The 18371-nt window shown below is 51.8% G+C and overlaps 1 protein-coding gene across 2 annotated transcripts in view; it reads left to right on the top strand.

Annotated features, from left to right (window-relative positions):
* The window catches only part of DCTN2 (dynactin subunit 2), a 752351-nt gene that overhangs the window by 711981 nt on the left and 21999 nt on the right, over positions 1 to 18371 (top strand). For both annotated transcript variants that reach the window (XM_069653593.1, XM_069653592.1), the window contains exons 12-13: positions 5524 to 5626; positions 6010 to 6101. In XM_069653593.1, the coding sequence (XP_069509694.1) occupies positions 5524 to 5626; positions 6010 to 6101 (195 nt within the window). The remainder of the gene's footprint in view (positions 1 to 5523; positions 5627 to 6009; positions 6102 to 18371) is intronic.

Here is an 18371-nt window from a genome sequence, read left to right as displayed (position 1 = left end):
CAGTATTCCCATAATAGCAGATAGGGCAGATTCCAATAATGGACTACTGTAAAAGCAGTACTGTGGAAACAAGACAAATTGAAAAAAGGAACATCATTCAAGTTCATTGATGGTGAAAGATATTTCAAATTGTAGAGGATAAGAGTAGAGATGAAGTACAAAGACTGGAGAATACACGTTGAAAGTCAAACTTGGGTGTATTCTTGCATTTACTTGAAAGTCAAACTTGGGTGTATTTTTGCATTTACTTGAAAGTTCAACTTCAGTGTATTTCTGCATTTACTTGAAAGTCAAACTAAGGTGTATTTTTGCATTTACTTGAAAGTTCAATTTCAGTGTATTTCTGCATTTAACCTTTGGCCATTGATTGTAACCTGCTAGCCCAGTGACTGTTCAATACTGCTTTACTTGCTTACTCCTCCCTCTGCCTCTTCTCATTTCCACTCATGGCGCTTTCTGTTTCTCCCATCTATTCCAACTGCTTCTCTATCAACTACCCTTCCCTTCTCACTAAGTCTGGAAAAAATAAATTTAAAAAGGATCTCTTGGTCTCCAACCCTGGACTCTCCATCGCTGATAACTATACCAGCGCCTCTTCCAGACAGACCCTCACCGACATCCTCTTTATTGTTCCTTTGCCGGATCTATGGACCCCCCCATATGATCTCTTTGCTTTATCCTGTCTCCTCCTCTCCCATTAATGGTGGCACTCGCTGGGATGTCCTCATGGCTTCATTCGACTCCTCCAGAGTCATCCTTAATGTCTACCTAAATGGCACTGTCATGGTCCAAGGTCCTCAGGCCAATCTCCTCCTCTTCGATAGGCATTTCCCTCGCCTCATCAACTTCCTCTGATCTCCAGCTGTCCCCTCCTCTCACTCCCTGGCTATTTTACCCACTTTTTCCTCCTCCTCTGCCACTCTTCAGTCTACCTCCACAACTCCGCACGGCGTACCTCTGATTTGTACCCCTCCCCGGAAGGTCTTTAAGGCCGACAACCTTCTTCATCTTGCCACTCTCAACTCTTGCTCTGCTGTCAAACACGCCTCTGACATCTGCCACCTCCTTGAAGAACTGGACCTTGATGTCCTCAGTCTTACAGAGACATGGTTCACGGCTAGCTGTCACAAGCTTTGACACTTTACTCCCTGAGGGCTACAAGATCCTCTCCGCACCCAGATCCACTCGACCTGGAGGGGGCGTAGCCCTGATCTTTCCTGAGTGGATTCCTGCCACTATCATTCCCATTCAGATTTACTCATTTTGAATGCCTTGTCTACAGGCTCTCACTCCTAGCCACTCTCTTACTGTTGCTACTCTCTACCGCCCCCCCCGGGCAAATCACCTCTTTTCTCTCTGAGTGGGCCGACCTCTCCTCCTCCTCCGGGGTGACCTCAACATTCACCTCGATTCTCACTGTCCCTCATCGCTGCTCTTTCGCAACCTCGGCGATACCCTCTCCATCCTCCCCTCTGGCCCGACGCACTCTGCAGGACACACACTTGATGTCTTGATCTCCCCTGGCCTCCCCCTCTCTATTCCTCTGACCACTCCTCTCTCCTGGAGTGGCCACTGCCTCCTCTCCTCCCATCTCTCACTCTCTTCTCCCCAAGCCAACCATACCCCAACACTTCCACTTACCTTCTCGGACATCCGACCTATGAAGCGTGTGTCAGCTGTGGCTTTCGCTGCCACCTTCTCTCCCCCGCCTCCTCCCCTGGCTGACTCACACCCTGACACAACCCTGTCCCTTCTCTACTCTTCCATCTCTGATACTCTTGATGCTCATGCCCCTGTCATGAGGATCCGCTTGAAGTCCAAAGCCAAGTGCAATTCCTGGTATGATTCCGACCTAGCTACACTTAAACGTAAGTGTAGGGCAGCTCAGAGGAAATGGAGGTCTTTTTGCTCATCCTCTGACAAACTGGCCTGTCGCCTGATCCAAAGGCAATACCGACTCTCTGTCCACACTAAGAAGAGAGCCCACATTCAAGCCCGTGTCTGCGGCATCCAACAACTCGGCCGAACTCTTTAAAATCTGCAAGGAGCTTGCCAACCCTGCAGCAGTCTCCTCCCCTCCTCTTGCCTCCCAGGCTCTCTGCAATGCCCTTGCCTCACACTTTATCTCTAAAACCCAGGACATCCTGTCCACCCTCGCCTCCCCTCCCCCTCCTATTCCCTCTCAGTCTGTGCTTGGAGACCCCCCTTTAAGAACCCCCCCACCATCCTTCTCTTCCTTTCCTATTTTCTCCCCTGACGAGGTCGCTAGACAAGTTCGATCTATGAAAGCCTCGTCAAAACAGGTTCATCCCTGTTCCTCCAAAACCATCAAGGACCACATTGACACCCTCGCTCCTGCCCTTGCTGATTTTTGCAACCACTCGTTTGCCTCAGGATCCTTCCCCTCCCCTCTGAAGCACTCCCTTGTGCATCCTCTTCTCAAGAAACCCACAGCTGATCCTTCCTGTCCGGCAAACTATCGCCCAGTTTCCATTACCCCCTTTCTGGGCAAACTCCTGGAAAAGCTGGCCATCTCTCAGCTTAACCTTCATTCAGATTATGTTGGTTGTCTCCATGACCACCAGTCTGGCTTCAGAGCGGCCAGAAGCACGGAAACTGCTCTCCTCAATATCCGTGAAGATCTGCTCTCCAACCTTGATTCTAACATTCCCTCTGTCCTCATCCTTCTTGATCTCTCTTCTGCCTTCGACACGGTCAACCACACCATCCTGCTCAACCGTCTCGTGATAATCTGGGTATCACTGATCAGGCTCTGGCCTGGCTGACCTCTTTCCTCTCTGATCGACCCTCCCAGTCCAACTGGGGTCTTTCCTATCATCTATTTCCAGTGCTACGCTGAAGACACTCAACTCATTTTCCGGCTGCCCTCGGCCACCTCCTCTCCCTCTCTCATCTCTGACTGCCTAACTGCCATTCAAAATTGGTGTGCCGCCAATGATCTTTGTCTGAATGCCAGCAAGACGGAGATCCTCCTCATCGGCACACCATCTCCATCCTTTTCCCTCACTCTCTGGCCGGCCTTCCTTAGCCCTCCTCCTACCCCTACCTGCGAGGCTAAGAACCTTGGCGTCATCTTTGACTCCACACTTTCCTTCTCGGCCCATATCTCTGATGTCTCTAAAAAGTCAAACGTCCGAATACACCTCCTCAGAGGTATTCTGCCTTTCCTCTCCTTCCCCCAGAAGCTCATGGTATCCCAAGCTCTGGTTCTCTCTAGCTTGGACTATTGTAACAGCCTCTTTCTAAATCTACCTGCCTCTACTCTCCGCCCTCTACAACTTATCCAGAACAGGACTGTGAGACTTGTCCTTGGCCTCAAGCCCCTGGGATCGTATCTCTCCAGCTTTGAAATCTCTCCATTGGCTCCCAGTGGATGCAAGGATTAAATTCAAAACCCTCTGCATTGTCCACAATGCTTTCTGGGGCCTGGGTCCAAAATACCTTCAGCTATCCCTCCGCAAATACCTCCCCTCTCGAGCTCTTCGCTCCTCTACCTCTAACTCCCTCAGGGTCAGTCGTTTTTCAAAGAAACGAGCTGGGGGTAGATCTCTATCTTTGGCTGGGGCCTCCCTCTGGAACAGCCTCCCTGCCATTCTAAAACTTAAGGAGAACCATCTCCGGTTCCGGAAGCACCTCAAAACCTTCCTCTTTGCTTCTGCCTTCGCTCCCCTTCTCCCCTGCTGATCTGCTCTCTTGGCACTGTGCACCTGGCCACCCTCTGTCACCTGGGCCCAGGTACCTGCTCACCCTGCCACCTTCCTGCACTGCCTCCTGGCCACCCCTTGCACTGCGGACTGAATCTGTACCCATATAGCCCCCCCCCCATTTTTCTTCTTTTCTGCACTTATTCAGACTTACCCAGTCTGCTGCCTTAAACACAGCACTTGCCACTTGCTGGCTGCACTACCACAGTTTGCCTCAATTTTCTATTTATTTTATTTATCTGCGCTCCTCGGCTTCTGCACTTTCCACTCTCCCCCTTCCATGTACTTTTTCCCTTTTCCCTTTCCCATGCACTTGCGCGTTCTCAATGTCACTGGGCCTAGTAAGATCGTTTTTATGTTGTGCTGTGTTCTCCCTTGTTCCCCTCCCTTGCCTAGTCGCGCTCTGACACACTTGTGTACGAGCGCAATGCAAATAAAATATCATATCATATCATTCAGTGAGTATACGCTGTCCAGTAGAAACAGATAAAGTTCACTTCGGAGATTCTAAATGTATATTGAACAGAAATCGATTATATTCAGCTCCTGAAGAAGAAATGTTTAATTTTCTAAACGCATTGAGATATAAAGAACTTGGCAACTATTATCAACAAAAAGTGGAACATTGATTATATGAATCATTGAAAGATCTTCTGATTAACTGATTTCACTAATAATGTGTGATACATTGCATGTTTAAGTGTTTCAAAAAAATCCATTTTTAGAGAAATATTGTATGTGAAGGAATAGAATTGTGTTTATATATGAGATTTTTAAAATATTAAAGTTTTTTATAGAAAACATACGGAAGGATATTTCTGTGGAAGAGTGCAGGGTTAACTCGAGATTGTATTCTGTGGGGATCTTGGTTTATTACACATATAAACCTCTTATCAGGTAAAATAAGTACTTCAGCAAGTAACACCTTCAGTATACTACTAGTGTGTTCCGAAAACTGCAATTAGGATGCTTATCACCCCTATACTTCAATATGGGTCTACCATATCATAATAAGCAATACAACATGTAGGTAAGTTGTGAGATAAAGGAACCAGGCATTAGCAACAAGAGAGTGGCCATGTATTGGGTTCTCCCTTAAGTACTACTACTCAGAGAGGCTAAATCCAGCCTACCAATCACAAGAGGGGGCTATTAACAAAGGGGCCAGATTACTAACCTGTCAGGTTGGCCCTTCGGAGGATCACTCAACCGAGACCACCGAGACCCCCAGGAAGTGAGAGGAACAGCCCACGAACATATGCTGGTCTAAAGCATTAAAACCCAATATAAAGGCTGCCATGTGGCATCACAAAGCGCCTACATGTGTAGAATGGACATTTTAAGTCTACCTAGTTCCATTGAACAAAGGAAGCCCTAAAACACAAAATAGCTGAGGGCAGGATTTACATTACTACCCCAATTAAGATCAAACAGATGTATTGGTCTATCAGTGCAGTAAAATGGCTTGCACCTGTTGCAGCCAAAACTACATTATAGATGCCGCCAGCATAAATCATTAAACCAATGTAGGCTGATATTACACTAGGGCACAATTGGGGTGCTTAGGAAGCACCCCTAGAACTGGGAGCCTTATGGGCAACCCAGCACCATATTCTCAAAATGAGTGAAAAGAGGTTGCATTGTTAGGGAGACATCAGTAGGAATCCCACTGACTACCAAAAATAGGTTGGAGATCCAAAAATAGATGGAAAAATCAAAAGTTGATGGGCCCTAAAAAGTAGCCATAGAATCCCCAAAATTGAAATGATGTCTTAACACTGATCTTTTTTCTTTCTAGGTGCACCAGTTATATGAAGTAGTCCAGAAATGGGACTCCATGTCCACCACTCTCCCCCAGGTCGTGCAGAGATTGGTGGCAGTAAAACAGCTTCACGAGCAAGGTTAGAATCTCAATGTATTTGATCTGTTTTGTTCCAATCACTTGATGATATGGCTGTTATTGATGTGTTTTCTTTACATTTTGGACATAATGAAACATAGAATAAGTGCCTTGGCACATGCCTTACTATGTTAAAAATCATGTTGAAACATCCCATATCTAAGACTGCCTTTTCCAAGTCCAGCTTGTTATATGGAGTTGAACATGAAGCATGAGATTTACGAAACTAAATGTGTAGTTCAACGCTTTATCTGAACCTATTTTCCCAATATTGAAACATCACTGTTTTATTGCATGGTAAAGGAGATGAAAAGCTTGTGTAAGACCAACTGCACGCCACCATTACCCCCACATCATCGCAAACTGTTTTCTTCCTTTTCTCAGCCATGCAGTTCGGCCAGCTTTTAACCCATCTGGACACCACACAACAGATGATCGCAAATTCTTTGAAGGACAACTCGAATGCTCTAGAACTGGTAACTCTTTATTCTTAGTGTTAAGCATTACAGGAATCTATTGTAATGTGTTTCTACATGCATTTAATGGTGGAAATGCCCATATTGCTGAGTCAGAGACACTAGAATAGGCACTGGAGCCTTGGAATGTTCAACTGGGTTCACAGATAACTGGCACATCTAAGGCGATGACATCAAGTTTGAAAGATTCTGCACTTTAACAACTGCCTGATCACAAGAAAACCAAAGTTGGTAGCTGACAGGTAAAATGTGCAACGCTGTGCCCCTGGCATTACGCTCCAAGATGATGCATGTGCAAGTCTCCTTACACAGCTGGTTGCTGGTGTCCCAACCGGGAATCCCTGTTAAAATCTAATATAGAGTCCAACAGCTAGATATTGTTTTCTACACAAGACTTTCTTTCTCGAAGAGCGAGAGCTACAGTTGCAAGAACAATATATAACTTGTTTCTCCAGCATGGGGTCTGGCATGGATTCACATGCTCATGAATATTCCCCGTCGTCAGGCTGGGAATCCTCGGTAAAGAAAAAATCAGTATCAGTTTCGTTTCTGATCTGTCTTTCCTAGTAGTAACCAATCACTGATCTCTGCGTCATACTGACCACAGCCAATGACTGCCCTCTACCTAAGCCCCGCCTCTGGCAGCCATCTTCAGATTTTTACCGCACGTTCAAGTGTTGGGAGTCCTCGTGCTTAGCTCTCAAGCTTTTACTGCGTGTTTCGCGCTTTTTCAGGTGATTTTTCAAATTTTTTCGGTTAATCGAGCCTCAAGCTCCACCCTTTATACTCCCGTTAACGGCTACCCGTTGCAGGATTTTCCTACGCCCCTCAAGGGTGAAGATTTCGTCGAATCAACTCTTGGAGGATTCTAGAAGATTTGCGGCCTACTTCGAGATGGCCCAGGATGCGAGTTCGTCGTCCGGACCCAAGCTGTTTCGCAGCTGCCCTGGATGCGGGCTGCAGAATGTGTTTAAGGAAGACGACATTCGCGATGCCTCTACTGTCTTCATGGGGACAAGACTCATGTACAGAAGGACTGCCAGTTCTGCAAGAACTTGTCGGAGTGGACCATGAGGGACCGTCGATCCCGTCTCGCAAGCTGGTTGGAGAAGGGCTTGACGGGTGAGAAGACGAAGAAAGGGTCCGAGCGGGCTTCTAAGTCCTGTGCGGGCGCCCCAGCGACGGGGGCCCAACACCAGGCCAATCGCTGCGAGTCCGCTGGCTCCGGGAGCGCCGAAAGGTCGGGCTCTTCGGTCACCAGGCAGGGCGCACCTTCCCCGGCACCGCAACCACGAGCCAACGCTCCGGTTCGGGGAAGAGAAAGTCCGAGACCCCGGGTAAGCTTCGGGAGAAGCCCCGTCCGATCTCGGAAGAGGGGGAGCGAGGCATTGCCCCTCCCCTGAAGGAGAAGGCCCGGGACGCACCTTAGGTGGTGAAGGCCCCTACCCAGCAGGCGAAGGCCTCTATCGAGGCTACTTTGGCCAAGCCGGCAGAGACATCGCCAGCGGAGACTGCCTCTGGGACTAGAGTTTCCCTGCCGCCAAGGAGGGAATCCTCTTTTCAACCCATCGTTGTGGCCGCCATGATGGAAGAAGCGAGGGGGGGCACGGTGCCCTCCTCGAGCTCGGAGTCAGCCTCGGAGGAGGAACTGACCGAGGCCGTGGCGAACCTCGAAGTCCAATTCGAGAAGGTTCGATCCCGTCATGAAGATCCTCGGGACATAACCGAGGAAGACGACGAGGGTGAGGAAGAGCGGCCTTCCCTTGCGGCCATTTTGTCTGCCATCCAGTCCTTATGCTCTGAGATAAGGACGAGATTCCCACCGCCCAGGCCGGAGGACCCGCATCCCGGCGCGTCGGGAAGTTCTCAGAACAAACGACGGAGGACCCACTCTCCTCCGCCTGCCCCCGTAAGGCCTACAGTTCCCTCCTCACCCTCCCACGAGTCGGGAGATGACGGCGCATTGGGATCGACGACGGGGTCTGAGGGCGACGACGACGGAACGGGTCTCCCGTCGCACGGGCCTCGCCGCCCGACGAGATTGGCTCATTCCACGCCATGATCGCCAGGGCGTCCGAATTGTTTCAGCTCTGCCCGGAGGAGCAGAGAAAGGAAGGTTTCCTCTATCAGCGCCGGGAGGCCAAGAGGAAGACGGTCATCGCGGTGCCCCTAATCGATGACATCTGGGAAGAGGGCCTGTCGGTTCTCAAAAACCCCTCCACGGCACCAGCCAAACGGGACTGGTACGAGAAGAAGTACCGGGTCCCCGAAACCACTCCCCTGTGCCTCAGGGCCCAGCCAACGCCAGACTCGGTCGTCTCGGCGGCGGCGAAGAAGAAAGCGGCGGGGTCAGCAGCCTCGACGCCGAATTCCCCGCCGGACGGCGGGGGAAAGAAGTTGGACGCCATGGGGCGGCGGGTCATTTCATCGGCGGCAACGACGATCAAAGCGGCCAACGCCCTGGCGATCGTGGCCCGTTACGACAGGGAGCTCTGGTTTAAGCTGGCCCCCATATTGGACTTCCTGCCGGACGACAAGAGGTCCGAGGCCCTGGAAATACTGCAGGAGGGCGAGGTGGCTTCGGATCACGCCATAACGGTGGCAACCGATCTTGCCGATACCGGGTTCCGCCAGCTGGGCAACGGTGTTTGCCTACGACGACGGGGTTGGCTCCGGGCGACCGACTTCCGTCAGGACGTCCAGACCAGGGTGTTGGACATGCCGTTCGACGGCAGCAACTTGTTCGGGAAAGCGGTGGACGAATCCCTCCAAATCATAAAAACGGACACGGAGACGGCCCGCGCCCTAGGAGCCCTTCAGCAACGACGGCCCTTTCGGAGCCCCGGAGGCAGACAGGGTGCCTCCAAGGGATCCAGCCATGGCTCGTCGTCGTACCGCCACGCGGCACGCTCCTCATCGCAGGAGGCCTACAGGGGCCGCGGCAAGCAGGGAGCGCCTCGCCGCCGTCGGCAAGGTGGCCAGGGCGGCAAGGCCTCCACCTCCAAGCAGGACTGAACCGGCCATGGTCTCGGGCCCCCACCGAAGCACCCCGGTGGGAGGCCGGCTGACGAATTTCGTCGGCGTGTGGAAATCCATCTCCACCGACCGTTGGATGCTGGATACCCTGGCAAGAGGACACTCTATCGAATTCCTGAAGAAGTGCCCTCACGTTCCACCTGTGGCCAGGAAGGAAAATCACGTCCCGCAACTGCTGTTGGAAGTATGGGCGATGCTCAGGAAAGGAGCCATCGAGCTGGTCCCGAAGAGGCTCCGGGGTTCCGGGGTGTACTCAAGGTACTTCCTCGTCAGGAAGAAGACGGGCGGCTGGCGCCCCATCCTGGACCTTCGTCGTTTGAACAAATACATCAGATCACAAACGTTCAGGATGGTCACCCTCCAGCACGTACTGGGACAGCTGGAAGAGGACGACTTTCTATCGTCGTTGGACCGGGAGAATGCATACTTCCACGTTCCCATCCTCAAAAGTCACCGAAAGTTCCTCAGGTTCGTCGTCCAGGGACGCCACTACCAATTCAGAGCACTGCCGTTCGGATTGAAGTCGGCCCCCAGGGTCTTTACCAAGTGCCTAGCACCAGTGGCGGCGCGGCTGCGCCTGCAGGGGATTCACGTCTACCCCTACCTGGACGACTGGCTCATCAGCTCAAGGACGAGGGAACTCGCCGTCGAACACACTGCGAGGACCGTCCAGCTACTCACAGATCTGGGATTCGCCATAAACTACCCAAAGTCCCACCTGGTGCCGTCGCAGGTGGCCCTGTTTCTGGGAGCGAAGCTCGATACAGTGAGGCGCCTGGCGGCCCCGTCGGAAGAACGGACGAACACCATTCTAGGCAAGGTGCAGCGCCTGCTAGCCACGGACGTGGCCAGGGTGAGGTCCATCAAGTCCCTCATGGGGATGATGTCCTCTTGCATCTACCTGGTGCGCCTCTGCAGACTACGGATGCGCCCTCTTCAAGAATTTCTCGACGCCCGTTGGATGCAGGCGACGGGCACCTTCGAAGATAGGGTCCCCCTCAACGAGGGGTTCCGGCGGGCGATTCAGTGGTGGGGCGTTCGAGCGCACCTCACGGCGGGCAAGGACTTTCAGACGCCAGCGTACCAGGAGACGGTGACGACGGATGCCTCCCTGGAAGGTTGGGGCGCCCACACCGGAGATCTCCACGCAAGAGGCCTCTGGCTCCCGGAGGAGAGGCTCCTGCACATCAACGTCCTGGAACTCCGAGCCGTGTTCTGGGCTCTCAAATCGTTCCTCGCGTCGCTCAAGGGCAAGGTGGTGCGGATCTTCACGGACATCACCACGACAATGTTTTACATACGGAAGCAGGGAGGCACCAGATCCCCAGCCCTATCCAAGGAGGCACAGGATCTGTGGCACTGGGCGGTCGCCCAGGGGATGTTCCTGATTCCCTTCCACCTGGCAGGAGAAAGAAACACCATCGCCAACTCGCTCAGCAGGGAGCTGCGCACGTGTCACGAGTGGGAACTGCGCCAGGATCAGGTGGACCAACTCTTCCGACGATGGGGCAAACCCCAAATCGACCTGTTCGCAACAACGACGAACTCGAAGTGCAAGAGGTTCGCCAGCAGGTTTCCCCAGCCGAGAAGCATGGGCGATGTGTTCTCGTTCCCCTGAGACGGCCTATACCTGTATGCGTTCCCTCTGTTGCCGTTGCTGCTTCGACTCATCGGCCAGCTCAAGAGGTCCCGGTGCAGGATTATCCTCGTCGCACCGGCGTGGCCGAGGCAGATCTGGTTCCCAGACCTTCTGGACTTGTCAACGTCCCCTCCCATCAAGCTGTCGGCGGACGCCGACCTTCTCTCCAGAGAAGGAGGCGCCATCTTCCACCACGACCCGGCGTCGCTGAACCTGCAGGCTTGGCTCCTGCAGCGCTAGAGTTTGGAGGCTACGATATACCGGCCGATTGCAGAGAGGTTCTTGCAAAGGCCAGGGCGTCCTCGACTCTCAAATGCTACGGTCATAAGTGGAAGAGGTTCTCTATCTGGTGCCGAGCACAGAAGATCAACCCCCTACGGATTACGGCCCCTCAAGTGCTGCCGTACCTGCTATCGCTGGCAAAGCCTGGGCTAGCCCATGCCTCCATTAAGATTCATCTGGCTGCGATCTCCAGATATACCAGAACCACAGGACGGACGTCCCTGTAGTCCCATCGACAGGTGAAAGAATTTATGAAAGGACTGTTCCGGTCGTTCCCACCCGTGAAGGCCCCGGCGTGGGAACTTAACGTGGTGCTGACCAGGCTCATGGGGCCCCCATTCGAGCCGATGCACTCCGCACCGATGAAGTTTGTGTCGTGGAAGACGGCGTTCCTGGTGGCCATTACCTCCGCACGACGAGTGGGAGAGATCCAGGCCCTATCCTGCAAAGCACCATACTTGACTTTCCATGCCTCGAGGGTAGTGCTTAGGACGCACCCCTCCTTTATGCCCAAGGTACCGTCGGACTTCCATCTTAACGAGCCCTTGGTGCTACCTGTTTTCTTCCCGTCTCCTTCGTCGCCGGCCGAGAGGACTTTGCACTCGCTGGATGTGGCTAGAGCGCTGAAGTTCTACGTGGACCGCACGAAGAGTTTCCGGAGGACATCACAGCTGTTCGTGAACTTTGGACCTGTGAATCAAGGCAAGGCCCTCTCGAAGTCTTCTATTTCCAGATGGCTCTCCGGCTGCATCATGCACTGTCACCGGTTGGCTAACCGACCGCTGCCAGGCCGTCCGAGAGCCCATTCGACCAGAGCGATCGCTGCTACTACGGCGTTCTTATCTGGTGTGCCCCTGCTGGACATCTGCAGGGCTGCTACGTGGAGGTCGACGCACACCTTCACGAGAGTCTACTGCATCGATCGGGATTCCAGGGAGGAGTCCAGGGTCAGCCAAGCAGTGCTGCGCAACCTGTTCGCTTAAGGTGAGCCTGGTGAGGAGGTAAGAGATGCTTAATGTTGAGTTTTTTGTATTGCTTAATGTTGAGCCTTTTACCACCCCCCGTGGTTGTGCAGGTGTGTACTGCTGTTTAATCTTATATTCATGAGCATGTGAATCCATGCCAGACCCCATGCTGGAGAAGGAACAAGTTACTTACCTGTAACTGTTGTTCTCCAGCATGGGTCTGGCATGGATTCACATGCAAACCCTCCCGCCTACCCCTCTGCGGCTCTTCACTTGGTCATACTGCCACTTCACGTGCTACCAAATCTGAAGATGGCTGCCAGAGGCGGGGCTTAGGTAGAGGGCAGTCATTGGCTGTGGTCAGTATGACGCAGAGATCAGTGATTGGTTACTACTAGGAAAGACAGATCAGAAACGAAACTGATACTGATTTTTTATTTACCGAGGATTCCTAGCCTGACGACAGGGAATATTCATGAGCATGTGAATCCATGCCAGACCCATGCTGGAGAACAACAGTTACAGGTAAGTAACTTGTTCCTTGTGAATTGTCTGGGGTCCAGCTGGAATCCGCACCAGCAGTGCTTGGGAAGAACCCTTCAACATCTGAATGTGGCAGTCCCACAAGTGATTATGGGCCTGCCAAAAGTTTTAAGGTTTTAATGAAGGTATTTGGACAGAATTCTAATTTTGGGGTTCTTTTGACCATTTTTGTGGGCCCCCTAAATGTTTAACTGGCTTTATTGGTTGTTCACCTTTTCTTTTGTGACCAGAAGGGCTTCTACTGAAGTCTCTCTGTGTTGCAACACTCTTTCTGGTGTGCTTCCCTTAATAGTTCTTATGAATACCAGGGCAGAGAGGGTCTTAAGCACCCCATTTTGTCCTCAAAGTGACCCTGCTTGACAGTGCATGAGTTAGCATTTCAATGTGGGGGATTTCTTGGTTTCCTAATTCACGGACGTGTTTAAAGTAAGAATCATTTAACACTGACTATTTTACGATTTAAAAAGCTGTGCTATGCATGAGAAGTTTAATACGCTTCTATTACAGAGTTTAATGAAGACTTTTCAAAATACACTTGTCGTGTTTAACTAATAGCCTTTATTTGTTTTCAATTGTTACACTCTGTTACTGTATTTTCATAATCCAGCAAGAGAATAGCAGATTAGTTGCTACGCACGCTCATGTTGGCAGAGCACAAACAATTGCTTTGACAAAATGTTTAACGTTTACATGTTGGAAATTAACCCTTCCTGTAATTGCAGTTTTGCAGTTGAACTTTCTGGTCACATGCTGTGCCTGTCCCACCATCTAGTAGTTATGCCCGGAATTACTACAAGTTTCATTTATCAAAGTGCAAGTTGTTGGCATTTTCCATCACCCACAATGTCACTCTTTTCAATTCCTCCTCGCACAGCATTGATCTCTATTGTAAATTGACCAGCAATCGCCCTCTCATCTTTAGTAAAGTAAACTGTTATGTTCCATGTCCTGAATTCTGGACATGAGCTTCATTTCATTACAAGTTTCGCAGCAAGGGAAAAATGCCAGTATAATTGCCGGTAATTCCGGAAACGTCATTTTTCCCGTACTGGGAAAACACGAGTTTTCCAGTGGGGGGCCACATATTTACCCCCAGGCCTAACCTGGCGGTAAATCAGGCCCCCACCGGCAATAAAATGCTGCATTTACCGGCACCGGTATCACAGGTGCTGGTAATTGCAGCAATCCCTTCCTTTAAGTCCTGTCAGACTCCATGGAATGGGAATTTACTGGCGTTTCCACCGACTGGAGTATCATGATAACAGGTGGCGGAAACTGTAGGGGCAGTGTAAGGAAGACATGGTATCAAACAGTGAAGTCCAAGGGTGTTTATTGATTGAACACCTATCTAACCTAAATCTAAGGATGGGAGCAAACTACGACCATCAAATAATAATAACGCAGTCCTAGTCAAGTCTCTTGTCAAACTAAAAGGGCCTATACTAATAAACCTATTGCCCATCCTTGCTTCTAAATACAAAACGGTGTGGGACAATAATGTATGCAACAAAGAAAAGAGCTCAAGAAATATGTCAGGACGGTTGAGCAGTTGGCTTCCCTTCCCCATGTTTTCAGCACGAGACAAGGCGGCATGTTCGAGATTCGCACACAGTTCAAAGCATAGATATCAGTGGCTTCTACCAATGTCTCTTTTCCAATAACAGTCTCTTACTGCAGAGTGCCTGTCATAATATACAAATATCAAAGTTCCATTTCTATTAGGATCTTCACAGACACAAGTTCTCGCTTCCAGTATTTATCATGGGTCTCCCTCCTTCAGGCTTGGATCCCTTAGTACCTCAATGTTAACTCTTGGTCTCTCTTGTTTGGGCTTGGACCATGGATCTCCCACATTCGGATTCGGATCCTTTTGATATCGAAATCGAAGACGTTTCGAATGTGCAATGGGTTTTGCTTAAACCGTCGCAGGATTCACTTCATACAATATTCTCATAAATCTTTTGGCTTTCGTTTCTCTTGGCGGGATACCTTACAGAGACCTTCAATTGAGCACACTCACGGCACCGGACCACTCTGTTAAGGGTATTGTATCTTTCCTTCTCAAGTTCAAACATTCATCAGCAGTTTAGCTTTACTCGCGTCTTTCATCACATGTGTTTAACAATGTTTGTTCCAGCGCTCGTTATACAATGTTGCCACGTGCAAACTTGACTTCAACACAGACAGGTCTTGCATCGGTCTCTCCAACTCACCGGCTGTGTTGATATCTCTACTGCTTCTTTGTTCTTGGAGCCAAGGACGATACGCCGTCGGCTTCTGCTCCTCCTCACCTTGGTTGGTTACACGGGAGGGCCTTTGGTATCTCTGACACGCAATGCAACAGTCTTCAGTCAAGTTTACTGGCCTTATGCTTTCTGCTTCGAAGGCTTCTGGAAAGTAATGGTTTCTTGCTGAAAAGGTCAAGGGTATTGCCCTCCTTGCAAACCCTTCTTGGTTTCCCGTCTTCCTCCCCTCATTCAGCTGCAGACCGAAACTGCTGTTCCTTTGTGTGCTTTGCCTCACTCAGAGTGTGCTCTTGTGCTCCGCTCCGCCTTTTATCCATGTGGGGATGTTTAATCGAAGTCAGGTGTGAGTGATTGTCAGTAATTGCCTGACTTCGCCTGACCATAGTAGCGCAACATCTCAGGTACACTACTCGGGTGTGAGTCTGTTTTCTCCCACAGTGGGCTGTCCGTGTAAAAGTGTTTTAGAAGGGAAAGGGGGAGGGGGGGTGTAAAGTTCCCACGTATCCTACCTGGTAGTATGGGGTATAGGTGTTACAGGAGGAGGGATAAAGCGTCTCGCCATTCGGTGGCCCACTCCCAGAACACACCTTACCCAGGTGATCCTGCCGCACTAGTCCACTCCCAGGGTCTGGATCCAAAGGCGATGCCCGTGCCTGGCCACCTGAGAGAAAGATCCCCAGGCACTAGCGGGTGAGACACCTTTTGGTTTCTCAAAGCAGTTTGCCGGAATTACGAGCGAGATACCAGCAAACTTGTAATGAGTCCCATGTGGTCTTCCAGCTGGAGCTTAAGGTAACTATCTAGTGGTAAGAAAAACATTTGACTCCCTCCACTCATAACTGCATCATCGGTGCTACCTTAATGCTATTAACTCTGTCAATGGGGCAGAGTTTACATCTGCTGTCTGCCTACTCTCGAACACTGCAAAGGCAGAACATACTGCACAAGCCGATTCCACACAATTTCTGTAATGGGATTTCTTGTGAATTTTTGTGTGGTTTAGTAAGAACGGTTGAGGTTGAAATACAATTGTCTGCTTCTTCTGTGGGGCACGATAATAGACTTGGTTTAATACTGAACGACTTGTAGGGGGGCGTGGCCTTATGCCCGAGGAGTGAGGACGCAGGCTCCTTGAGCTCCGGCTAAGCCACAGCAGTCCGATCCTTTTCTGGGTGCTTCTGCCCACAGACACCATAGACACGGTGATCCATCAACGACCGAGGCGAAGAACTGCGCTTTCCGCCCTACTCCGACAAAAATCAGAGCCCGAGAAGCCTCTGCCGCGATCGGGCCCAGCTCCCCCTCCTCCCCGTGCAAGGCGCACAAGATGGCGGCCGCCTCGCGCTGACGGACCCGTGGCGCACATCGGGGCCGGGAACCAGCGACCACAGACCCAGGCAGACCCAGGCTGCTTATGAGTGCCCCCCTGCTGATGTCCCTCCCTGGAAGCACGGGGCGAACCCACGGGCCGACAGCTAGAGCCCACCAGGACGCCATCAAGAACCGGAGGTGGCCCCTCCCCCCACGGCCCGAGCGCCCCAGATAACCGCCGAGGGCCGGCGCCACGGAGGATCACTGTGTGGCTGGAGCACATAAAGACGGCGGAGCCGGCGGCGCCTGTGGTCCGTTTTGGAGGGAGCACACCGACTGCACGCCGAGGAGCAGTGCTGACCCGCACCCGAGAAGCTGCACCCCCCCCCCAACGCACTTGGTGAGTGTCCCCCCCGATCCATGACCCGGGAGCCCGGTGTACCCGCTGGGGGGAGACGCCGCTCCGCTCCAGGGTGACGCGTGAACACGCTGACGGACCCCACCGGGACCACTCACCCCACCACCCGACAGACACCCCAACATCGGGGAGCCGCTCCCCGGGACAGAGCCTCCTCCATCGGCGGTGCTGGTGGCCGTCGCTCAGCTCCCTCAACCCACAGCATTATAATTCCGGATTCCCGGACGGCCACCTCGACATAGGGGAGCCGAGCGTCCGCTCCCCGAAGGAGATCCTGCTTCACCGACGGGGGCCGGGTCATCACCCAACCACCCAGCCCCACAGCCCTACAACACCAGAACATCGGAGCCCATCCGCGGCACTCACGGACAGTCCCCCCCTGGGGCCGGCGCGGGTCCCATTGCCAACCTCCTCCACCTGTCAAGTGAGACCACAGCCGTCAAGGACTACGGCCACTCCATAGTGGATGAATCAATCAACCGGACACTGTTGATTCACGCTAGGGAGCCCCCCCCCCACCGCTCCAACCGCATATCACACCACTTGAACGGTGCCATCTCAAGAGCCCCCGCAGAGGCCCTTCAACATTATAGACCACCCCGGGGGTGCGTGCCCACGGTCCCTAATGCCACTTGTGCCACCGAGGCAAGACGCTACCACGCCTTAGGATCCAGACCATCACGGTGAGCGGCAGAACCACACAGTCGCACACTGGGCTGAAACAACCTCTGAGAGCCCACACACGATACTTCCCCCAAGGGGAGCTACAGATACGCTGCATTACCTGGTGAGACCAGGCAAAGGAGAGATGGCCGCCGCCAGGAACAAAGCCAAGAACGCTACCCTAGACCCCTTCATAACACCCAAGCCTCACCCCACTGCCCAATCCACCCCGAAGAGCTCAGCAAATCACGATGGCCCGGAAGAAGAGGCCAGGCATAACCAACTGCTCGAGGCGATCGCAGCCCTGAGAACATTTATTGACACGAAAATAGGGGAGGTTAAGGCTGATATCCAACTCATAAGGCAAGACGCCCGCAACTTAACGGAGAGCGTAACCATCATTGAATCCTCCCAGAAAGACATTTCAGACGGGACATCGTCGCTGCAGAAAGAGGTTGCAGACTTAAAACGCAAAGTGAGCTCCCTGGAGGCGAGGTCCGAGGAAGCAGAAGGGCGGGCCAGACGAAATAATATCAGGATTCTGGGCATACCGGAGGGGACAGAGACCACGGACCCGACAACCTATGTAGAATCCCTAATACAGCAGGAAATAGGGGCATCAAACCTCTCACAGGGTTTTGCCATAGAGAGAGCCCACAGATCTCTTCAGAAGAGGCCTCCTCCCGGATCTTATCCCCGCCCCATCATCGCTAAGGTTCTCAACTTCCGCGATCGTGAGGTGATTCTGAAATTCTCAAGAGATGGAGGAGAAATAGAGCGGGGCAATTCAAAGATCACCATATACCCTGACTATACCCAATCGGTGCAGAGAGCAAGGAATTCCTTCGTTCCGATCAAGGCCAGGCTGAGGAAACTAAACCTGAAATACATGCTGCTATACCCCTCACGATTGAAAGTAATCCATAAAGGGCGCGCAATATTCTTAGAGTCACCAGAGGCAGCTACCATGTGGATGGAACACAACAACCTGGCTGAGGTCCCCACAGAACCCACATCTGAGAAACTTAACGAAAGCAGCCAAGGTTGATCGCTTAATAACACGGCCGGGGCACCCAAGCCCCTTGCATCGCACCCTAAACCAGAACAAAGCTACACTATCACTGAAGCAAAACTACTAAGTGAGAATGCTAAACGACTGCGGGGCTT

Source organism: Ambystoma mexicanum, chromosome 3q, assembly GCF_040938575.1.
Source record: "Ambystoma mexicanum isolate Mex_15411 chromosome 3q, UKY_AmexF1_1, whole genome shotgun sequence".
NCBI lineage: Eukaryota > Metazoa > Chordata > Amphibia > Caudata > Ambystomatidae > Ambystoma > Ambystoma mexicanum.
Note: the sequence above shows the minus strand (reverse complement) of the source record. Positions and strands in the feature narration are given on the sequence as shown.